This window comes from Rousettus aegyptiacus, unplaced genomic scaffold (assembly GCF_014176215.1).
Source record: "Rousettus aegyptiacus isolate mRouAeg1 unplaced genomic scaffold, mRouAeg1.p scaffold_m13_p_1, whole genome shotgun sequence".
Classification (NCBI taxonomy): Eukaryota; Metazoa; Chordata; class Mammalia; order Chiroptera; family Pteropodidae; genus Rousettus; species Rousettus aegyptiacus.
The window spans coordinates 2,796,141-2,816,253 of NW_023416284.1; the positions used below are offsets into that span (position 1 = coordinate 2,796,141).

At 61.3% G+C, this 20,113-nt stretch overlaps 2 protein-coding genes across 10 annotated transcripts in view; one reads left to right on the forward strand and one right to left on the reverse strand.

Annotated features, from left to right (window-relative positions):
* Positions 1–15,979, reverse strand: part of NPHP4 (nephrocystin 4) — an 85,611-nt gene extending 69,632 nt beyond the window's left edge. For 2 of the 8 annotated variants that reach the window (XM_016165323.2, XM_036228019.1), the window contains exons 1-3: positions 13,493–13,563; positions 11,065–11,237; positions 7,344–7,496 (exon numbers count right to left, since the gene is read on the reverse strand). In XM_016165323.2, the coding sequence (XP_016020809.2) occupies positions 7,344–7,496; positions 11,065–11,237; positions 13,493–13,499 (333 nt within the window). In that variant the 5' untranslated portion in view covers positions 13,500–13,563. Of the gene's footprint in view, positions 1–7,343; positions 7,497–11,064; positions 11,238–12,387; positions 12,754–13,492; positions 13,620–14,576; positions 14,788–15,607; positions 15,765–15,785 lie in introns of those variants that run through there. The other 6 variants (XM_036228021.1, XM_036227981.1, XM_036228011.1 and 3 more) reach the window with 6 other exon arrangements.
* KCNAB2 (potassium voltage-gated channel subfamily A regulatory beta subunit 2) overlaps positions 14,971–20,113 on the forward strand; it is a 73,672-nt gene continuing 68,529 nt past the window's right edge. For both annotated transcript variants that reach the window (XM_016165324.2, XM_016165328.2), the window contains exon 1: positions 14,971–15,115. The gene's annotated coding sequence lies outside the window, so the exon portion shown is untranslated. The remainder of the gene's footprint in view (positions 15,116–20,113) is intronic.

Genomic DNA, 20,113 nt, shown 5'->3' on the forward strand with positions numbered 1-20,113 from the left:
CCCGTGTGGCGAATGCGTCCCTTCCAGGGCGCCGGAGAAGGCGACGGGCACAGTCACAGCTTCTCGTCCCGGAGCGCCTGACACCCAGGACACCAAGCCGCTTGCTCCTGCTCCAGCAACTTCCCAGCCACAGAAGATGCCTCAGACGCCAGGCCCTGGAGAGAAGGCGGCAGCAGGGAGAAGCCCAGGCCCCCGCCCCGCCACCGGGCAGGACTCCGGCCAAATGAGACACAGACAGACCAACGCCACTGCGGGCACAGGTTCCACGCGGCACTCACTGTACTCAACGTCAGCCACGGCCTGCCAGTACCGACTCCGATCCCCGTTTCCCGTGACTGTTAAGACGCTGCATCTGAACTGACTCTGCTTAGGCCGGCTCCCCGGACTTGCTAAGGTGCTGTGGAATTACCCCCAGTTCAGAGCCCAACCAACGTCTTCTTATGACAAAAACTGCCTTGAGATAATTTTCCTACAAGACTTTTTGGGACCCAAGCCAAGCAGATGATAGTCAAATTGCTCTTGAAATTGCTCTTTCCACTCCCCGACATGCGTATGCAGCCCTCTGCTCCGCGGGGGAGGACGGGGAGGACGGGGGAGGACTGCAAAAGGCAACACAGGTGAGTCTGATCCACCTCGCAGGGATGACAGCACCTGCTCTGCTGCCGTCCTTCCGGTGCATGAAACCCGATGCAGCTGTTTTATGTAAAACCAATAAACGCCACAGACACAGCGGAACAGGGCTGAGGACCTGACTGGGCCTGTGAATCGACAGGGGCCAAGCGTCCACAGGAGCTCAGCTGGGGCTCTGGACCCAGAGTGGCCCCCAGAACCCAGTCCATGCCGGAGGCGAAGCCCGGCTGTAGGGTCACCAGCTGAGCACAAAGACCACCCCCACCCCCCACGCCACCCCCCGCCAAGGCAGAAAGAGGAACGGCAGGGCCAGGCAGGGCTGCCGCCTGGGGATTTAAACTCAGAATAATCCCCTTAACAATCATGGCCATGGTGTCCCCGAGAAAACATTTACCGTAATCACAGACTGTCCGCCCAGGATAACGGAGAGACACGTTAAAACATCAGCCTTGAGATATAAATCGTTATTCTATTATCTTTTATTGCAAAATGATGAAATAATGACCACTTGCAGCTGCCAGGCGGTTGGAGCAAGGGAGAATTATGTGTTTCCAAGACGCGAGAAGCGTTTAAACACGCCGCTGTGAAGTCGAGCTCGTCGTTACCGCGCCTTTCACAGCAGAACCGGCCCGCGCCGTGTTTATGACCACCTCCCGCCTGCCTTTCGACAGTCGCACACACTCCTGAAACCCTGACGCGAAGCCACGACGGCCCCGCAGTTAGGAAGTCACCTTGAAGGAGCTCTGCCCGCAGGCGGCAGGACCAGCGGCTCCGGCGTGTCCCCGCTGCGGTTCACACATGGCTCTTGCCTCTCCCTTGCGTTCACCACCAAAAACAATTATTCTGAGACGAAGCGAGCACAGCAGAGCCATCGGTGTGTGTCCCCAGAGTCCGCTCCGAGGGCCGGCCACTGGAAGGGCAGCACTGGAGCAGTGGCGCGAGGTCGGACGGCTGCCGCTGTCACCCCGACCAGCAGGACGCAAGCTCGTCCCCAAACGTCACTTCCTGACCTTCCGGGCCCAGAACAGCACCGTAAAAACACAACGCGGCTCCACAGCATCCATCCTCGTCACTTGCCGAGTGTCCTCAGGTGGCTCACCTGGTACCCAGGCGCCATTCCCACCTCACGGCACACGCACGGGCTCGGCCGGACGTCCACGGCGCTCAGCTGAGCAAAACCCGCACACGAGCCCTTCAGCCCGAGGGCGGCTAATGAAGGCCGCGAGGCTTGCTCTGAGAGGGGAGCCCATCTGGCAGCCCAGACGGCATGATTAAAAGTTTGAGTCCAGCCTGTCACATCGGCGGCACGAGGAGGCCACCTGAGAGGAGCGGGGCTCTCACTCGGCCCACGCCACCTCGCCCATCCACGCCGGGACAGCTCCCGCCCCGCCAGGATCAACAGATTAATAAATCATTGCGTCGCTCCTGCCTTAATGCCTTCATCTGCAAACACACGGACACCGTTTTGCCGCGGGGCCAAGTCCCCGTTTTTCACCCACACGACAGAATCGAAACTGGGCCTCCGACACTGTGCCTTTATGAAGAGGCTGCGGCCACACGTCGCCACCTGCACTGCCACTGGCCCTCCCCCAGGTGACGTGTAGCTTTTCGGTCCCCAGCAGAAGACAAGGCCAGGGAAGAGAGGAGCAGAAGCTCCACTAGCACCCTCTGAAGGATTTTTTAAAAATAAAACTTTAATAGAACATCTTCAGGAAAGCGAATGTCTCCCAAATGCTTCCTGCCCCCTCTGCCTGCCAGCTCGACTCACCACCTGAGGCTCAGAGGTATTTCCTGGACACAACCCATCCTGAGACTGAGGCTCCAAGCACGGTGAACCCCACGAAGCAAAACTGTCCTCTGGGTAACGTGAGATCTGACTCCAAAGTCAGAAGCTTCCACGCATCCGGGTGGAGCCCACCCCGACCCACGCGAACAGCACGGCCACGGAGACAGCCCCCCACCGAGACTGTCCAGCCCGAAATGTCAGCGCAACGCGGCTGAGGAGGACTGCCCTGGAGTGACAATGCAAACGTCAGCCTGGGCCGAAACGGTCACACCCACCGTGTCCACCCTGTGTCCAGCTCAGCAACAGAGCCTGGCCACGGCAGACACCCAATCTACGTCTGCTGAATGAACACCTCCAGGTAACCGGGCGCCTGCCTGGGACAAACGTGCTATTCGATACTCACGTGACCCTTGTGAGAGGCACACTCTTGTTCCTCCTGCACAGATGAGTGAATCTGGAGTCACGAGTTGAAATGGGTGGCCTGAAATCCCACAGGAATAAGTGACAGAGCAGGTCGTTAGCCCGCACCCACCTCACATCAAACCCGGTCCCGCGCGGGCCCAAGGAACCACTCCTCGGCTCGCCGAGAGAAGTAACCAAGCAAACCCAGCTACGACCTGAACCAGAAACGTCCCCCGGTTTACTGCCGTGAACACACGCCGACACACGGCTGACAGATTTAGAGCTGTGGAACCACCACACTGCTAAGTCCCAGCACAGGGCACGTCATGGAGAGGGCGGCTCTCCTTCTAGAAACCACTTCTGTCAAGCCCTGTTTCTGGCTCCTACTGGGCTGGAGAGGAAAGAGGGCCCTGCGCGAGGGACATGGCCGAGCGGACGACTCCGGCCTTCGCGTGGCCTGCCCCCGGCAGCACGAGGCCGAGAGGCAGTGTGCCCTGCGGGCTGGGGCCAGGGCTGCTGGTGGCGTCCGGCGGGCTCCCCAGAGTCCGCCGTGTTCTCTGGTGACCAGGGGACATCACGGTGCTCTCCCTGACGAGGAAGGATGTGCGAGTCGGCTGTGGGAAGCAGAGGCGACCCAGTTACCTGTGTCCTGCCTGCCCGTGACCCAGCAACACCCGGGCTGGGGGAGCCCCGGAGGACCGAGCCCGGTCTGGTCCCGGCCATCTGCACAGAGCCGCCAGGACCCTCCGCCCCGTCTCAGGGAGAACAAGCCTGTTCCCAGAAGGCTGAGCGCGCTCGGCTAAGGAGAGAATTTATGGGAGAATTACGTCCAACTCCAGAAGGAAATGCAGAAGCTGCACGGGGCTCTGGCCTCCCGGACAGTGTTTAAAGGGTCCTCTGAGAGAGGCTGGATGAGCTGGGCCGCCAGGCGGGAGGGGGACGCGGTCCCTGTCCACGAGCGAAGGTCTGGCTCTGAGCCAAGAGGCCGGGGCCGGTCAGCGGGGCACCACCCGCAGGCCGGGGGTGAGGCCCGGGACCGTGAGCCTGGGCCAGGCCCCCTCCCTGACAGAAACGCCCCCGGCTCGAGTTCAAGGCGAGACTTCAGTTTTCAAAGACTTTCCTGGGGACCTAGTTTGCAAAGTAATGAAACAGCATCTTCTCTCAGGGCTGCAGACGACGCTACAACTCAATAAAACCCCGAGCACACAAGGACGATTCGTTAAGCCCCGTTCGGCGGGACAGACACACAGAATCTGAACGAGGCGCCTGCCACTGGCGGCGGCGACCTGAAACCAGACCACCCCCAAGCCACCGCCGATCGGCAAAGCCCGGAGACACGGGCCATTCGTCAGAGAGAAAGCGGTCACCGCCAAACTCCGAAGAGGGCAAACCGCACCACGTCTGTCTCCGCTGGTGTGTGGCGGGGCCACCACACGGGCCCACCGCACCCATGGGTCCTGACGCAGCCGCAGCAGACCCTCCTGCCTGTCGGCGCCACCGGGGAGCCCCACAGTGCGACGCTCACACGCGTGCAGACACGTGCACACGGGACACCATGCTTAAGCTAACTGAACTTGAACAAAACCTCGTTTCTGTGTTCGGACGTGGAGGAAGCGAGGGGAAGGGCGGGGCGTGGAGGATGCTGCCCAGGGCTCCGGCCTCGTTCCCAGGCCGCCAGTGGCCTCTGCTGCTGGCCGAGGGCATAGCAGCTGGGAACGCCACTTCCCGAGCAGTCCTGCTCCGCCCGCCAGCCGCCAGCAAGGCCCCGTGCACCCCACACCGCCCTGGCTGCATCCTCCCCTTGAGCAACCCCAAGACTGCAGGGTGTAAGGACTGTGGTCCTCGCTGACCCCATGTCCCGTCCTCACACCCAGCACCGCAGGAGCCGAAGGGCAGAACAGCCCCAGGCTCGGGACACGGAACGCATCTCGGTTCTCCCAGCTCAGACCTGCACGGCGGCCTAGCAGGGCCCCATGCATGGCTTCGAGGACAGAGTGACACCAGATGACGGCAGAGCTTCCCCCTGACACGACGCCAAGCCCGGGACCGCCCAGGAGGAGCGTCGGTCTGCGGGTTGTCCCTTCAGGGTGGACAGCAGACCCTCCACTCAGAGCCTGTCGGGTCATGACTGCCACCGCTAGCGGGACAAGGATGGGGCCCAGGCACCCTAAGGTGAAGGACACGGAGAAGGGGCCTCACCTCGGAACCTCGGTGCCGGCCGAGCATTCCTGTCCTGATTGCGGAGTCGGTCCCATCCCGTGACACTTCCAAATGGGCACCGCAGGCCCCTCTGGCCTGCGGGTTAAAAGGCGCCCAGAACCTCCACTGGGGACGGAGCCCGGCTGGGGACGGAGCCCAGCGTGGCGCCAGCCGCCCCAGGCCCGCCTGCCTCACGGCCCGCTGGCGCGCTCTTTACGGGGACGTGATACCAGCCCCCAGGGGAAAGTGCTGGGGACAAAACGGCACAAACGTGCTCGTCCGCGGTGACGCCCCAGGAGCGGACTGAGTCTCCGCCTCCACTGCTCACTGCCACGGTGCCCGGCTTCCTTGGGCCCGGCTGCACACGCGAGAGAGAGAGGCAAACCGCAGGCCCCAGGAGGCCCGCCCCACGGGCGGCGGAGGCCGTGCCCGGGCCGGGCGGCCGGCGACGCCAGGGCCAGGGCCGCGCCCGGCAGCGGGGTGGCGGAGGCGCGCGCCCCGAGCAGCACGGCGCCGGGAGGGCCTGGCCCGTCACACGCGCTTTGCAGCGCACGACCCTTCCCCCGACACGGCTGACCAGACGGGGGCCTCGAGGGGCCTGTACGAGGCGCCTGCACAAGCTGTGGGAACCGCCTGAACGTCAGACGCATTTTCCGTCGCCAGGACACACACTTCCCCACGGCGTCATTTAACCTTCTCCACCTCTGGGGACTTCTGGGGGCTTCACCCCCACCCTGCTCTCCTGCCCTGTTAAGTCAGGGCACTGCCCCGCGCCCGCCACACACCCCCGACTCTGGGAGGCGGCTGAGGCAGACGGCAGCACGGGCTCGGCCAGCCCCTGCGGCCTCGCGTCTGGGCCAGGGCGGTCCCCAGCAGAAAGGGGGCGCCGCGGGCTGGGGTCACACAGAGACGCCTCCAAGGATGACTAGGCTCACCACCACCTCCGTCCTCACTGTGCGAACTGTCACAGAGGGCGTCCGTGGCCTCACTGCGTGCACGAGAAAAATCTCATCGACAGGCAGCAGCCTCTCTGTACCCAGGACCAGCACCCACGTGGCTCAAACCACATGGACCCACCGCGTCCAGAAGCCGCCCTCCCCCCGGGGCTCCTGCCCCCCAGCGCCCGCCCTCACCCCGCCTCCTAGCTGCACACACGCGGGGCCTGCGCGCCCCCCGCCCCCGACAGGGCCCGGCTCGGACGCTGGCTCCCCGCGCGGCCTCCCAGCTGCGCACACGCGGGGCCTGCGCGCCCCCCCAGGGCCCGGCTCGGACGCTGGCTCCCCGCGCGGCCTCCCAGCTGCGCACACGCGGGGCCTGCGCGCCCCCCCAGGGCCCGGCTCGGACGCTGGCTCCCCGCGCGGCCTCCCAGCTGCGCACACGCGGGGCCTGCGCGCCCCCCAGGGCCCGGCTCGGACGCTGGCTCCCCGCGCGGCCTCCCAGCTGCGCACACGCGGGGCCTGCGCGCCCCCCAGGGCCCGGCTCGGACGCTGGCTCCCCGTGCGGCCTCCCGTCCTCCTCTGGGGCCGCAGCACGCCGGTCCCCTCCCGAGAACCGATCACCACTGCGATTACCCCGCGACCTGCTTTTTGAGTGTCGCCCCCGACAGACCCAGAGTCCCGCCTCGTGCGCCATCGGCACCGGGGGTCTGACACGGCGCGGGCAGCGGGCAGCGGGCAGGCCCCGACGAAGTGCGCTGGGCCCGGCGTGGCAGGACGCGGGTGGGAACCGCCCAGGGCGGCCGGGCCCAGAGCCCGTGGGCCACGTCACGCCGTCAGCCTACGCCAGCGCGACCGCCCCGTCTGGAGGCGGGAGGCATGGGTCTGAGTCCAGGCCCTGCCACCAGCTACCTGGGCGGGTCACTCCTGAGTCTCCCCACGCGGCCTCCCAGCTGCGCACACGCGGGGCCTGCGCGCCCCCCCAGTCAATTTGCTCATCTTAAAGAAAGACATGAACTAAAAGGCATGAAAAGGGAGGAGGGGGATGGGGAAGGGGAGGGGGAGGAAAAGCGGGCGAGCGAATGAGATCGGCGGTTTCCTGACTTTGCCCTAAGCACCCCGTGGCCCCTCGACGGCGACCAGAGCCCGAGCGCCCCGCCCCCACCCGTGCCGCGAGCAGGGCAGCGCATGGTCATCGCTCCGAGACACCGTCTGCCACCCCGGGATTCTGTCTGGAAGTGGAGCGCCCGCCCTACGACCGGCTTGGCGACGGCCGGCTCTGCTGCCCAGCGGCGTCCCAGGGGTCTGAGCTGCGCTGGTCACGTCCCCAGGGCAGGGTGCACCTGCACGCCCCAGGGCCCCGCACACGTGCCCTCCGCCACCGGACCCACCTCGTTAAAGACGATCCTGGACGCCGGCCTCGACGGCAGCTCTACAGGCCTCACCGCGGTCCTCCACGTCTTCCCGAAGAAGTGTCGGTAGGTGACATCAAAGAGAGACACCCGAAGATGGCACCCCACCTCCGACAGCACCTCCAGCACCCCCTAGGAGACAGAGTGACCGGCCCTGAAGGGTTCCCAGTGGCCGAGCCATCCCGAGCCCCAGGGGCCGATGGCCATCCTGGTAGAACGGGCCGCATGGCCCCCGACCCCTTGCGGTCCATTTCCTTTCCAGGAGCTCCCTCTCAGGACACTGCAGCCCCCGCCCCCCAGCACTGACCCATCAGAGCCAAAGAGACACAGAGGCCAGGGCCGCAGAGACAGATGCATCTGCTGGCACACGGGGCCCATAGAGAAGTCCGGGTGACATCGCGTGAGACCCTGGATCAAGCTACACCTGAAGCTTATACGAACTGTGGGTTTGTCCGTCATGTGAGTTAATACACTACCTCTACCTTAAGCTACCTTGGATGGGTTTTTTTCATCACGTACAACCAAATCGATCCTTCTGATATAACCACAAACGCTAATAAATCTTCGACTCGCCAGAATTACTTTGGGGTGGGAGCAGCAAAGGAAAAGCTGATCTCTGAGCACCAAGAAGCCGGGGCTACACACGCGGCAGAGGCTCCGCGCCGCCCCGCTGGCAACGGACTCACTAGCACGCACGTTTTTGTAACACCCCGGTCACCCCCGCGCTGTCCGTACGCCGCCTTTCCAGGAAGCGACTTGTAGCTTTGCTGATTCTCTGTATTATTTGCCCGTTATTAATTTCTGCCCACACATTTACTACTTTCTTCTATTTTCCGAGTCTCACTTGTTCTTTTCCTCTAGAGTCTTAAGGAGGAAACAGAGGTCTAAAAAAAAATTTTATACCTTTTTTCTTTTCAATTACAGTCATAAAGTTAAAAGTCTCCCTCGAAGGACTTCAATAGGTGTGCCCCATAAACTGCTATGTTCTTCCTTCACGCAGATTACCTTACAATTTCTCTATGATTTTTTTTGACCTATGGGTTAGTCAGCAGTATGTTAATTTTGTACTATTCGAAAACTTTCTATCTTATCGTATTGACTTCTAATTTAATAACGTATGAGTCAGTGAACACACTCTTTACAATTCCAACCCTTTTAAATTTGACACTCATTTTCACGGCCCAGCACATGGTCTATCCCGGTGAACATTCCACATGCACTTGAGAAGCCGGTGTGCTCTAGCTGTTGGGTGTAGTGTTTGAGAGATGGCGGTTAGGTCCAGGAGCTTGATGGAGGTGTTCAGATCCGAGTCCCTGGGATATTTTTGGTCTATTTGTTCTGTCAAGTACTGAGAGAAGAGAGTTAAAAACCTCTAGTTACGATGGTGATCTGAGAGGAGACCCCTGTAACTACACAGACTTGCTTCACATGTGACTGGGCGCGGTGCACACACCAGTCATCACAGCGGGCCTGACGGTTACACACTGAAAGGCTGGCACACGAGGCTGGCCTTTGGCTAGAGCTGGGAACACAGACTTCGGGGGTCCCCACCACCTGACGGACAAGCGAGGCTCACTGTGCTGGCCTGTGTGTACAGAGGCTATGCCACACGCCGGCCCCCCGCTGGGAACCTGGAATGTGGGTATGCGCAAGGCCGCGGATGCCTACGTGACCGATCCCCAAAATGCCCGAGCTTTTCTTCTTTAGAGACCCTAGGCGCTGCGCCTCTAAGGAGCGTCCTTGGCTGGCACCATTTCCCATGCACCGTCACACCCGTTCCTGGGGATGCAGTGTGTCCCATGGAACCCCACTGGCAGAGGGCCCCTGAAGCTCACGCCCATCTCCCCCAGACGTCCCCCGAGGCCTTTCCCCCGCTGACCTGCCCTGCACCCCTTTGCTGTGATGAGTTGTCCCGGGGAAGCTGACTATACGCTGGGTCACGCTGCGTCCGCCCAGAGCATCGCCACACCTGAGGTGGTCGCAGGGACCCCGACACAGCCACGTACACATCTCGGGCTGTCACATCTTCCAGATTAGCGTCATCATCAAGCCGAGCACCTTCAACTCTGGGAACGCCCTTCACCTTGAAGTCTGCCCGGTCTAGCGTCGGCAGGGCCTCAGGGCTTCCTCGGGCCTAGTGTTCACACAACACGGTTCCTTTTCTGTCCTTTGACTGTCACAACTATAGTTTATGCCTTTACATTTAAAGTGGGCTTTTCTAAACAACCTATAATCGGGTCTTAAATAACTTTTAACATGACTTTGGATGAGGAATTATACTCATAGGAATTATTCTACAGACGCGTGTTCGTGCAAATATGATGTAAATGAAGTCGTTCAGGGAGGCGGTGCCTGTGACGGCAAGAGCAGGGAAAGGCCCGAGCGCTCGTCAGGAAGGAGGGCCTGGGGGGAGGACCCACGGCTACACGTGCAAGTCGACTCCACGCCGCCTTAAGAGAGAGAAACTCCCTGTGATACATGCACAAGATAAAAAACATATCAAGACTATTTTTTAAAGCAAGGCAATACGGATGTATTTACTTGCATTTGCTTAGAATTTCTGGAAAGTTGTACAAAAATCTGGCCACACTGGCTGTATTCTAGGGTGGGACACTGGGTGCCTCAGGGACCCTCTGGGATGATACACTGCCCTGTGTACCTTTGTGAATGTCAAACTATGGGGATTACTTTTTCAAAAATAAATACATAAGAGAAAATGGGAAAAGATAAAATTTCCGTAAAATTCCTAGGGACAAGGAGACTGCTGTCCACTATCTTGTGACTCGCGGAAGGCCGGGGAGTCCCCGCCGGCCAGCCAGAGCCCTGTCACCCTGGGCGACGGCTTCACTTTTCTGATTCTGCTTCCTCCTCTGTGAAACGGGGTGATGACGGTACCTACTTTACAGCGCTGTTGTGAGGATGAGGTGAACTGGTACAAGTCACGAGCCGAGAGAGGAGCTGTAAAAGCAGCAGCCACCGCACGACCCAACGCAGTGGCCCACACAGCAGGTACTGTCACAGGCGTGGCACTGAGCCGTGGGACGCGAGCGACTTAACAGCAGCACGGCCCCCACGGCCCCCGCGGCCCGAGCACTGCGGGCCTGGAGAGTCGCTCTAGCAGCTGCAGAGGCCTGTCTTGCCCTGCCCGGCCAGACTCTCTAGGTGGCTACGCGTTCACAGCAGCAGGCCTGGCCCTTCCTGTGCACGCCCATGGGAAACGGCCTCCCAAGGACACTCGACCACGCGGGGTCCTGTGGGCAGCCGAAGGGCACAGATGGACAGAGCCAGAGCCCGAGCGTGCCGAAGACTGTGGCACGTCCACGCACAGGCCTCCCGCCAGGCTGCCCAGGGCTCTGCCCCTGCAGCTCTAACGGCCAGACCAAAAGCGGATGGCGCTCGGCCATGCTCGAGGCCACTTCCTGCCAGCGACCAGCTCAGAAATCACCCAGGAAATCGGATTACCTGGGGTCTGCGACTGCTGCCCTGTGGGCGGAAAGAATCCTTCGCCCAGTGTCAGAAGTGCTGACCGGGTCGCTGAGTCATCTGCTCTCTGCTGACGGGCCATTTGGCCTCCGAACACGGCCAAGGCCCAAGGGAGTGGGAACAGCGGTAAGGCTCAAATCAATGAGGGAAAACCAATAACCTCCCGGCGGGGCGCGGCGACGATGCGTGTCTGTCAACAAGTAGCAAACGTCCTTACCTGCTTGCTCAGGGGCCCATCGAGCCACTTCAGGACACCCTGGAACGCCGTCGACGCCCCTCCGGGCCGGCGCGCTCTCTGTGGGTGCGGAGGCACCAGCACGTTCTGGTCGAAAACCCTGTGCCAGTCATGCATGCTGCCGCTCGGAGCGTCGCTTGGCCCTCGAGGGTCACCTGCACCATTTGCGTTCAAATAAGTAAAAGCTGTAAGCACTCGAGCAGCTCTGAGTTTCCCACCTCCCGCCGAATCCCAGAGGAGCCACCACCCCGAAACCTGCACCGCGATGCCACGCGGCAGACTGGCACCCACACCGCCTTCCCTGGGCAACCGTGCCCCTCCGCCCACGCGCCGGCCAGAGCACCACTACCCCGGCCTCGGCGCCCAGCTGCTCGGTACAGCTGTGGGGGTCCAGCACTGCACAAGGGCAGCAGGCCCTGGGGACTAGGGCTGCCTTAGAAGGGACTGGGGAGCGTGACCCGGTCAAAGCCACTGCTGGTTCTGCGGAGGGAAATATTCTGTTCTGCAGGCCTTGGAGGCCATCAGCTTGAAGCTGCCAGGGGCCACCAAGGGAGCACCCACCTTGAGGCACGTACGGAAAGCAAGCAAAATAAAGACCAGTGGGTCCGGATGTCATCAAATGGACCCTAAAGCCAATCGCCCAGGAAGGCCCGACTGCATGGAATGCCTCCTGCTGCTAAAGCAGCTAGGGACAGGTTCTGAGCGTGACGGGCTTCTCGGAGACCTGGCGCACTGGGGATGTCGCCTGCCTCCCAGCCAGGCAGGGATCCAAACCTCCTTGAGGCTCCCTTCGGCTAACGCAGAAGCTTAAGATCTTGGCTTTGGTAAGAGGCTGAATTCTGTCCACGAAAATAACAAGCAGGAAGAATCCTAAGACAGCAGTTCTCTACGTGTGGTCCCCAAACCCGAGGGTCCCCAGGGTATCCAAGGGCTCCACAAGGTCAAAGCTACCGTCGCCATGCCCAGAGGAAATCTGCCTTTTTCACCGTGTTGACACTGGCGCGGAGGGAGCAAGGGCAGTGGTGGCCGAAACTGTGGGGCCTCAGCACGCCCGAGGCCACGGCACCAGGCCCTGCTGGCCGTCCCGCGTCCCTCCCCGCTCCCAGCAAGAAACGGATCGGCTTCACCTAAGAACATCCTTGGCGAAACTGAAAACTATGAGTTTTACTACATGTCGACCCTTGAGTATGGGCATTTTCAACATCCTGTGACGAAATGGGAAATGCCAAAAATAAAAAATCTGCCGGGAAATGAAGGGCGGCGGCCCTCTCGGCCAGGCAGGCCCCACTGCGGGCGGGAACTCACGCGGAACCGGCTGCTTCGGTCCTGCGGCCACGCCGTGTTTACCGAAGAGAATGGCCGAGAATCAGAACATGGTCATTCGGACTCGTGCTTGGCAGACACCTCTCCAACGTGAACAAAATGAGCCTGTCACTTCGATGAAGACTCATAATTAAAAATCAAGCTTTCAGGCAGGAATCAGAATTGGGAAACTGGACCCTCCGGTGTGAGCCTGACAGCTTCATACCTCCCAGACTTCCCCGAAGACAGGGGTAGTGCCGGCCGTGAAAGTGAGCTTTGGAAACCGTGATTACATGTGTCAAGATCTGGAAGATGTGATAACTCGGAAGCAGTATTTTCCAAGAGAACAACGCAGAACGACACAAGCTCCTACGAGAGGGAAAGATCCATCCAAAATGCGAGACAGACCAAAGGGCTTAAATGTAGCAGCGTACGAAAAGCTCACGGGTAGGGTGTCACCCAACGCCGCATTTGTGTCACTTGTACACGTGATTAATGCTGAGGACCCTGGAGTGGGAGATTATCCTGCATTACCCCTGTGGGCCGGATGTAGTCAGAAGGATCCCTACAAGAGAGGCAGGAGGGGCCAGAGAAGAGGCCAGGTGACAGCAGAAGCAGGGAGAGATGGGAAGATGAAGGGGCCACCAGCCAACGATGCACATACGTTTTCCTCAAGGGCTCAGCTGCTACTCATCTACGCGGCAAACATTTACCAAGAATCTGTTCTGTGCCAGGATGCATGACAGCGAAGGAGACTGACCAATGCCCCATCTTCAAGAACCTAAAGATCCAGTGGGAGGGACAGACCAGGGACGAGTGGGAGCAGCAAGAGATGAGAAGCCTAATCTAACCTCCTGCCTGGGGGAGAGGGGGGGGAGGAGGGAACCCGGGAGCTGAAGAGGTCAGCGGCCAAGGCCTCATACAGGTTTCGCCAGGGAGTGGGAGGGGCAGGAGCCGCGAGGGGAGGTCCAGGCACAGCAAAGCTTCCTTCCCAGAAATGAACAAGATCTTGAATGCTGACACCCAAAAAGCTTTTCCCAAAGGGGAGTTGAGTGGAAGTCTAAGTAATCACTGCCTGGAATTCCCTCATTCAAGAAATATTGAGTACCTTCCATGAGCTGGGCCCTGGAGAAACTGTGCTGACTACAGCAGACAAGCTCCTGCCCTCGGGAACTGTATCTGGAGGCAGACAGAAAGACAGGATCCAAGTCAGCAGGAAGACACCCGGCTGCAACCTATGGGAGCAACAGAGAGGCACGGAGGATGCAGTGAGCAATGATGGGGACCTGGCTTAGAGCCCCGGGGAGCCATGTACAGTCCCCTTTTTTCTATCTACTCAAGCGTGAGGCTGGGCTTCCTTCACATACTTCAACCCAAACCAGAGGCTGCTACAGTGAAGGCAGTGGGTCTGAGAACACAGCTGTGTCCTGTAAAGACAGGTATTACAGAGATGTGCACAGGTGGCACTTTCAAGTCTGAAGGAGCAGCAGGCAAGAGAGCGAGCATTCAGGCCACAGAAAGTGGCCAGGTAGTGCGCAGAGAGCCAGTTGGGCCAGCTGGCTGGACAGCAGAGGGTAAAGGCAGGAGCCGTTTCAGGGGCGCCTGGGGCAAGCAGCAGGGCAGCCTCCTGCGAGGGCCAGAGTCTGGAGACATCCATGGGCGGCGGCCCCGCAACAGGCCAGCTGGGAACAGGCACCCAAACCAGGACAGGCATCCCGGAGGGAGACAGACATCCAGGAGGGGGACAGGCACCCAGCAAGGGTCCCGCTGGGTCGGGGGGTGGGGTGGGGGGGGAAACGCCGACTTGGGGAGGGCCAACGCCGGGGCTCTCAGCAAAGCTCAGGCTTTCGGCACTGCGTTCTCCCTAAGCTCGGGAATGTACAGCGACAAGGTGTCAAGAGGCAAAGGGCGGAGGTTGAGCACCAACCAGCCCGAGACACCCAAAGAACGGGCGGTCCGGGCCGAACCAAGTATCAGGCAGGGGATGAGATGCGACTGACGTGGACACGACCTTGCGCCCCGCCTGGCCGTCGCGTCCCGAAGGCACGAGGGTCCCGCGGAGAGCTGTACGGAGCATCCCTACCCAAAGCGCGAGGACCCGACCCGCTCCGCGGCCCCCACGTCTCGAGGCCTTGTCCAGCCTCCCCTTCAGCGCCAGCCAACATGGTTCCGCCCGCCGCAGGCCGCGTTACCTAGGAGACGGGTCAGCCGCGCCCACCCACGGCTGACGAGGCCCGCGCTTTCGATGAGGTGCCCCGCGACGGACCCCGACCCCTGGCGACCGGCTTGTGCCCACCAGAACCCAGGGCTCGCGGACCAAAGGCCGAGCAAAGGCTGCCCTGGCCGCTGCCAGTGCGGGAGGAGCCTCGCAAGGCAGCGGGCCGCGCGCTCAGGCCGAAAACCCGCCCGGCGTCGCCGTCGTCCGCGGGTGCCGGACCAATCAGAGCCCAAGCCGAGGGGCTCCGCTCCGCAAGCGCCAGCCAATCGGCGCGGCGGCGGGCCCGTCCTGATTTGCATGCCCGGCCATCCTTCAGCCAATGGGAATGCGATTGGCGTGAAGGACAGCCAGTGATCAACTGGCAGAGGCGTGGCCCGTGGTGTCCCACGAGGTGAAGATGCTGCGGGCGGAACCTTGCCGAACGAGCGGGATTCGGGGGCGCTAAAGTCGCAGGGGCAAGGCGGGAAGGAAGATCCGGAACGGGACACAGGATCTGGAGCTGGAGCCCCCCAGGTGAGTGCAGGGGGAGACCCCGGCGGAACGCCTCTGTCCGCGGCCGTGCCCCGGGAGAGCGGCGGCGGGCCCCCGCGAGGTCGCCGGCGATTACCCATCTCTTCCCCAGCGCGTCCTCGCGCCCGCCTCCGTTCTTACCTCCTCTCCAGCCGGCTGGCTCACCTCATCTCCCTTCCCCATCATCTCCCTTCCCCCATCCTGTCCTCGCTTGCCTGCCCTTTCTGCACCGCGCCCGACCTTTCAGCTCCCATCCGCGACCCGTGCCCCAAACTTCGCCCCTCCCCACATCCTGGTGCCCCCCTGCCCCGTCTCAACCCCCTCCTCTGCCTGCAGCCTCGCCTCCCCTTTCCCCATCCCTCCTCGCCATCCCATCTCCCGGCCTCTGCGCAGCCCCAGCGGAGCATCGCTGGTCCTGGTCCTCCCCATCTCTCCTTTCCGGTCCTGAAGCCTCACCCTGCCTGTCCCTCCTAGCTCCTGACCCCATCTTCTCACCCGTTCTGCTCCCAGTGCTTCCGATGTCTCCCCGTGGGCGGTCTCTCCACCTTGCCGAACTCCCCAGGACCTTGGCACTCACTGCCTACTCCAGTTCTCCTGGCTACCTGCAGCCTCCCATCCCCCTCCCTATACCCCTGCCCCGTCTTTGGCTTCTCTTCCCTTCTCTCCTCCCTACCTGATGCTGCTCCCAGCAGGATGCAGGGACCCGAGGCTGCACCGCTCTCTGCTGCAGTAGCAGCAGCGGGGCACCCTGCTCCGCTCCTCCTGGCTTTTGTCCTTGAGGCCCCTGTGGGGGCTACACTTTGCCTATCGCATCCTGGGGGGTGCTCCAGGTGAGAAACCCTTAGCACCCTTTCCTGCCTTCCTCCCTGGCCACCATCTCCCTCCCCACCCCGCCCCCACTTTCCTGCTCAGCCTCACTTTGTGATTCAGCATTTTTAGGAGTGGTAACTTTCTTTGCTTCCTGGCATGATAAGGGCCAGACTGCGGGGCTGAAGGCAGGGGGACTTGACCCTGCAGTTAGCAGGTCCACCTTGGGAAACAGACCGAGCTGTCCAGGTGGGAAGCGGGGACCGCTAGTGGGGGCTGCCTCTTCCTCCCTTTCATTTGTACTGTGTTGAACCACATCCAGGGGGAGATGACATAAGTAATAGCTCTTGGGGAAATGGACTATTAACATTTATGGAAATTAATACATCCACATCCGAGGAGTAGGAACACCAAGTTCAGGCCACAGCTGTCCCACTGTCTGTCATTTTAGGATTTTTTTTCTTTCTCTGCAACTTCTCCTCCCCCTCAAAGACGCCAGCCCCCATCCAATGCCAAAAGCAAGCTCCAGCTCCGCTAAGGAAGCCGTGTTGAGGCCCCACATTGCGGGGTTTGGGGACCTGCTTATACAGAGTCCCATCTGCCCTCCTGATTGTTGCTTGGCAAACACATCCACCTGCAGAGCCCAGGCTCACGTGCAGCCCCTGGGCTCCTGCCCCTGTGCCCTTGCAGTGGGGGCCACAGAGGGCATTTGTTTCCTGGGTTATATCTGTAGGGATGCCCTCCAATGCACACCTGGCTTCAATGGCAGTGAGGGCGTCTGGGGGAGACCACATTCCTGCTGCAAAAGCTTCTCATGCAAAACCCAGGTCCAGTTCCTTGTGCCTCTCTGCTGGTCTACAGACAACATGGGATCTGAGCCAGGCTGTGGGCAGGGGGCATGAAAAGTGTGGAATCTGATCTCATGCTCAAAACCCTGTCGAGTCCGAATGTAGAGCCTAGATGGAAAGAAGCGGGCACAGAGGTGATTGTGCACTGGAGGTGTGGCAAGGCAGGACAGCAGCTCTCGTCTGCTGAAGGTCATAGGCCGTGGGCACCACGGATCAGTGGGGCCGTGAGCTCTGGGCGGGGCAGCTCGAGCCTTCATACTCTGCGGCTTTCTCTCCTTCCTTTCCTTTTTCAGCGATCTGAGCCTCACATGAGTCGGGAGGAAGTGAGAGGCGCTGAGTTCTGATTTGGCAGTTTCCGGGAGGGGTAGGAAGGAGGGGCCGCCTCTAGACTTGCCTGTTGGTCGGTGCCAGGCCGGTGGCAACTGGGCAGCAGGTGTGGGGCAAAGGAGGGCCTCCTTCCCCATCAGAACTTCAGGGAATGGGCTTCGTTTGTGGGGACCCCGACAGGAAGCAGTGTGTCTTTAGTCCTTGACTAAATTCTCAGTGACCTTCATGTCACCATAAGTCCCAGAGCCAGAACAGGATCCTGGGGTCCCTGAATAACGGGGCTGCAGGCATGTTCAGGCAGGGCCGCCTCTGACAGTGTCTAGGGCCAGAGGCCCCCACCTCCCTGCACCTCCTCCCAACAGCCGGGGGGCTCGCTTCACCTCGCCTCATAGTGCTGCCAGGGTCGGGGCGGGGAAGCCCAGCGGCAGTGACTTCACCAAGGTCACTGAGAGGCAGGGGCAGGGTCGGGTTGGAGCCCAGGGCACTTTGAGAAGGCCTCTCTGGAGGTGTCCCTGACGCGTAGAGGAAGCCAACACCTCGGGGTACATCTGAGTCACTGGGGAGCCGTTGGGAGCAGGAGGTGCCACCAACCATGGGGAATGCTGCAGCGCCATTTTGCCCAGCCGGGCAGGCGCCCAAAGCAAGGACACTGGTTCCAGTAGGTCAGAGAGCTGGCAGGGGCCAGGCCACTGGGTAAGACGACGGGGAGAAGGGACCCTGACCGTGTAGGACCCACCGTTCCAACCTGGCTTCAAGGCGAGTCTGTAAATAACCCTGTGAGGTAGGCCGCTTAGCCTGGGTGGGGAAACTGAGGCACAGGGCACCGGGAAGACTGACCCCGCTTTGCTTCTGCCCTGCCGTGCCCAGGCTCAGGCAGCCACGGCCTCCCCGTGAATCTGACCCGCCACACGGACGCGCTTCAGACGCACAGGAGGCTAAAGATCCCATCCCAGCTCCCGAGGACATGGAAACCCCCACTTTTCATGAGGGGGAACCTAGCATGCTCAGATCCCCCACTCACTGCACGGCCCCTGTTCTTTGGGGTAACTGTGAGATGTGGTCCTGGGCTCAGCCAGGTCATGGGAGTGAAAGGGAGCAGGGCCTCCCAGGAGAGAGCACACCTTGGGCCAGGTGGGAATGTCGCCCACCTGGTCACGTGTCACGGCAGGGGTAGCTCGAGGCTTTCCGTTCGGCCTCGCTCGGCAGGTACCGGCGTCTCCCTGCTGGGTGGACGTGAGCAAGGCCGCGTCTTCGTACCCTCTGCCACGTCCGTGGGGCTCAAAAGGCCGGGCTTCCTCTCTCTGTGTGTACCGGGAGTGAGCTCTGCACTCAGTGTCCCGCGGCCTGTGCCCGCGCACCCAGCTTTCCGACTCATAGTCCGACCAGAGGCCACACCCCGCTTTACCAAACCGCCACACGATTTCCTATAGACTGGGGGCACGCGCACAGGCTCGCGAGCGTCCCTCGTCACAGAGCCAGCCCCCCCCAACACCTGCCTCGCCCACACCCCTGGCACCTGCCTTCCCTGAGCTTTCTCCTTGCACACGGGCACCTGCAGAACTGCCTCAGTGCCAAGCAAGGTGCAAAGAAAGTAGAACCGGGTAACAGGAAAGAGCAGGAAAAGCTTCACATCCATGCCACAGACGCCGTTGGGGCCTTTTCCCCGCCCGGGTCCCGAGCCCTGGCCACTGAGGAGTTGAGATCCGTCACCCAGCTCAAGGCTGAAAGCCAAGAGGACGTTTTTCCTTCTCAGATCCCTGCGCCAGGTTCAAAGACAAACCAGAAATCCATGCGCGATTGAGCCGGTTTCCCCAGTAAGCAAGAGACGTCCCAGGTCCTGTGAACACCAGGTCTTGTCCACGGGGCCCCCTGTTGCCAGCCTGGCCCGTGGCCCCTGGTGGGGAGTTAGCCCTCTGAGCATCTGGCGCTGTCCCTGCCGACTACTTGGCTCCGTTGTCACATCTCTGTTTTCCTGGATCGGTGGAACGAGGCAGCTCGAGTAGACGCATAGGGTCAGTCCTTGGTATACGTGGGCACTCAGTAAATGTCACTGATTCTGCGACTTCTAATCATAGACTGAGCCTGAGCCATCGCCGACGTGGAGCCCAGGAAAGCTCGAGCAGTGTGGCTTGGGTCCCCTTCTGAGTCATTTTGAGATCCCGCTCTGAGCACCTCAGAAGGGGGACGGCCTGGGGCTGCGTTTGCAGAGGGAGGGAAGAGGGCCTGGTTCGTGGAGAACGGCCTCCCTGTGGGGGGAGGGGCACGGCTTGCCCTGCCCCCCCCTTACCTCTGGCCTAGAAGGCCCAGGCGCGCCGGCCGGTGCCCATCTGGACACCTGGGCACTGCGGGGCTGCAGAGCCGCTCCGAGCACGTGCGCCCCCCCACCACAGCATGTTTTCCCGTCCCACACCCCCCGGCAGCTCTTCGACCTTTCAGAGCGAACCCCCACCCTGATGCCCACACGTTGTCGGACGCAGCTCAGGGCAGAGGCATCTCCAGGAGCCTGGCCATCCCGAGCACTCCGCGGTGGCCAGGCCCCTGGAAACGGCGCCCTTCCTGGGCCCTGTAGGTGGAACAGGTCAGAAAGAACGAACACACGCGGACAAGGGAGACTCCAACGGAGCCAGGCGTCGACAGATGAATTAGAATGTAAACATTGTTTGGAACGGATTGGTGCCGGCGATGGGTAATGGCCTGCGCTGCAGCCGGCAAGCAGGACCCACCCGCCTCCACTTCCAGGGGCCGCGGGCCAGGAAGAGGATGGATAACCACATGCCAGAGGCACCCCTGCCTGCGATGGAGACCGAGAGATGGGGGAGGGGTGTGACATTTGACGGAGACCTTGAAAGAGGCAGGGCGTGATGGGCCAGGAGTGGCCGGGGCCCAGGAGGCGCACAGGCAGGACTTACATATGACAGGCATGGAGGGCGGGCAGGAAGCAGGGTCCAGAGGACCCAGCGTCGGGCCTCTGGGGACTTTGGAGCAGGGAAGTGACATGCCCACGACAGGATGGAGACAG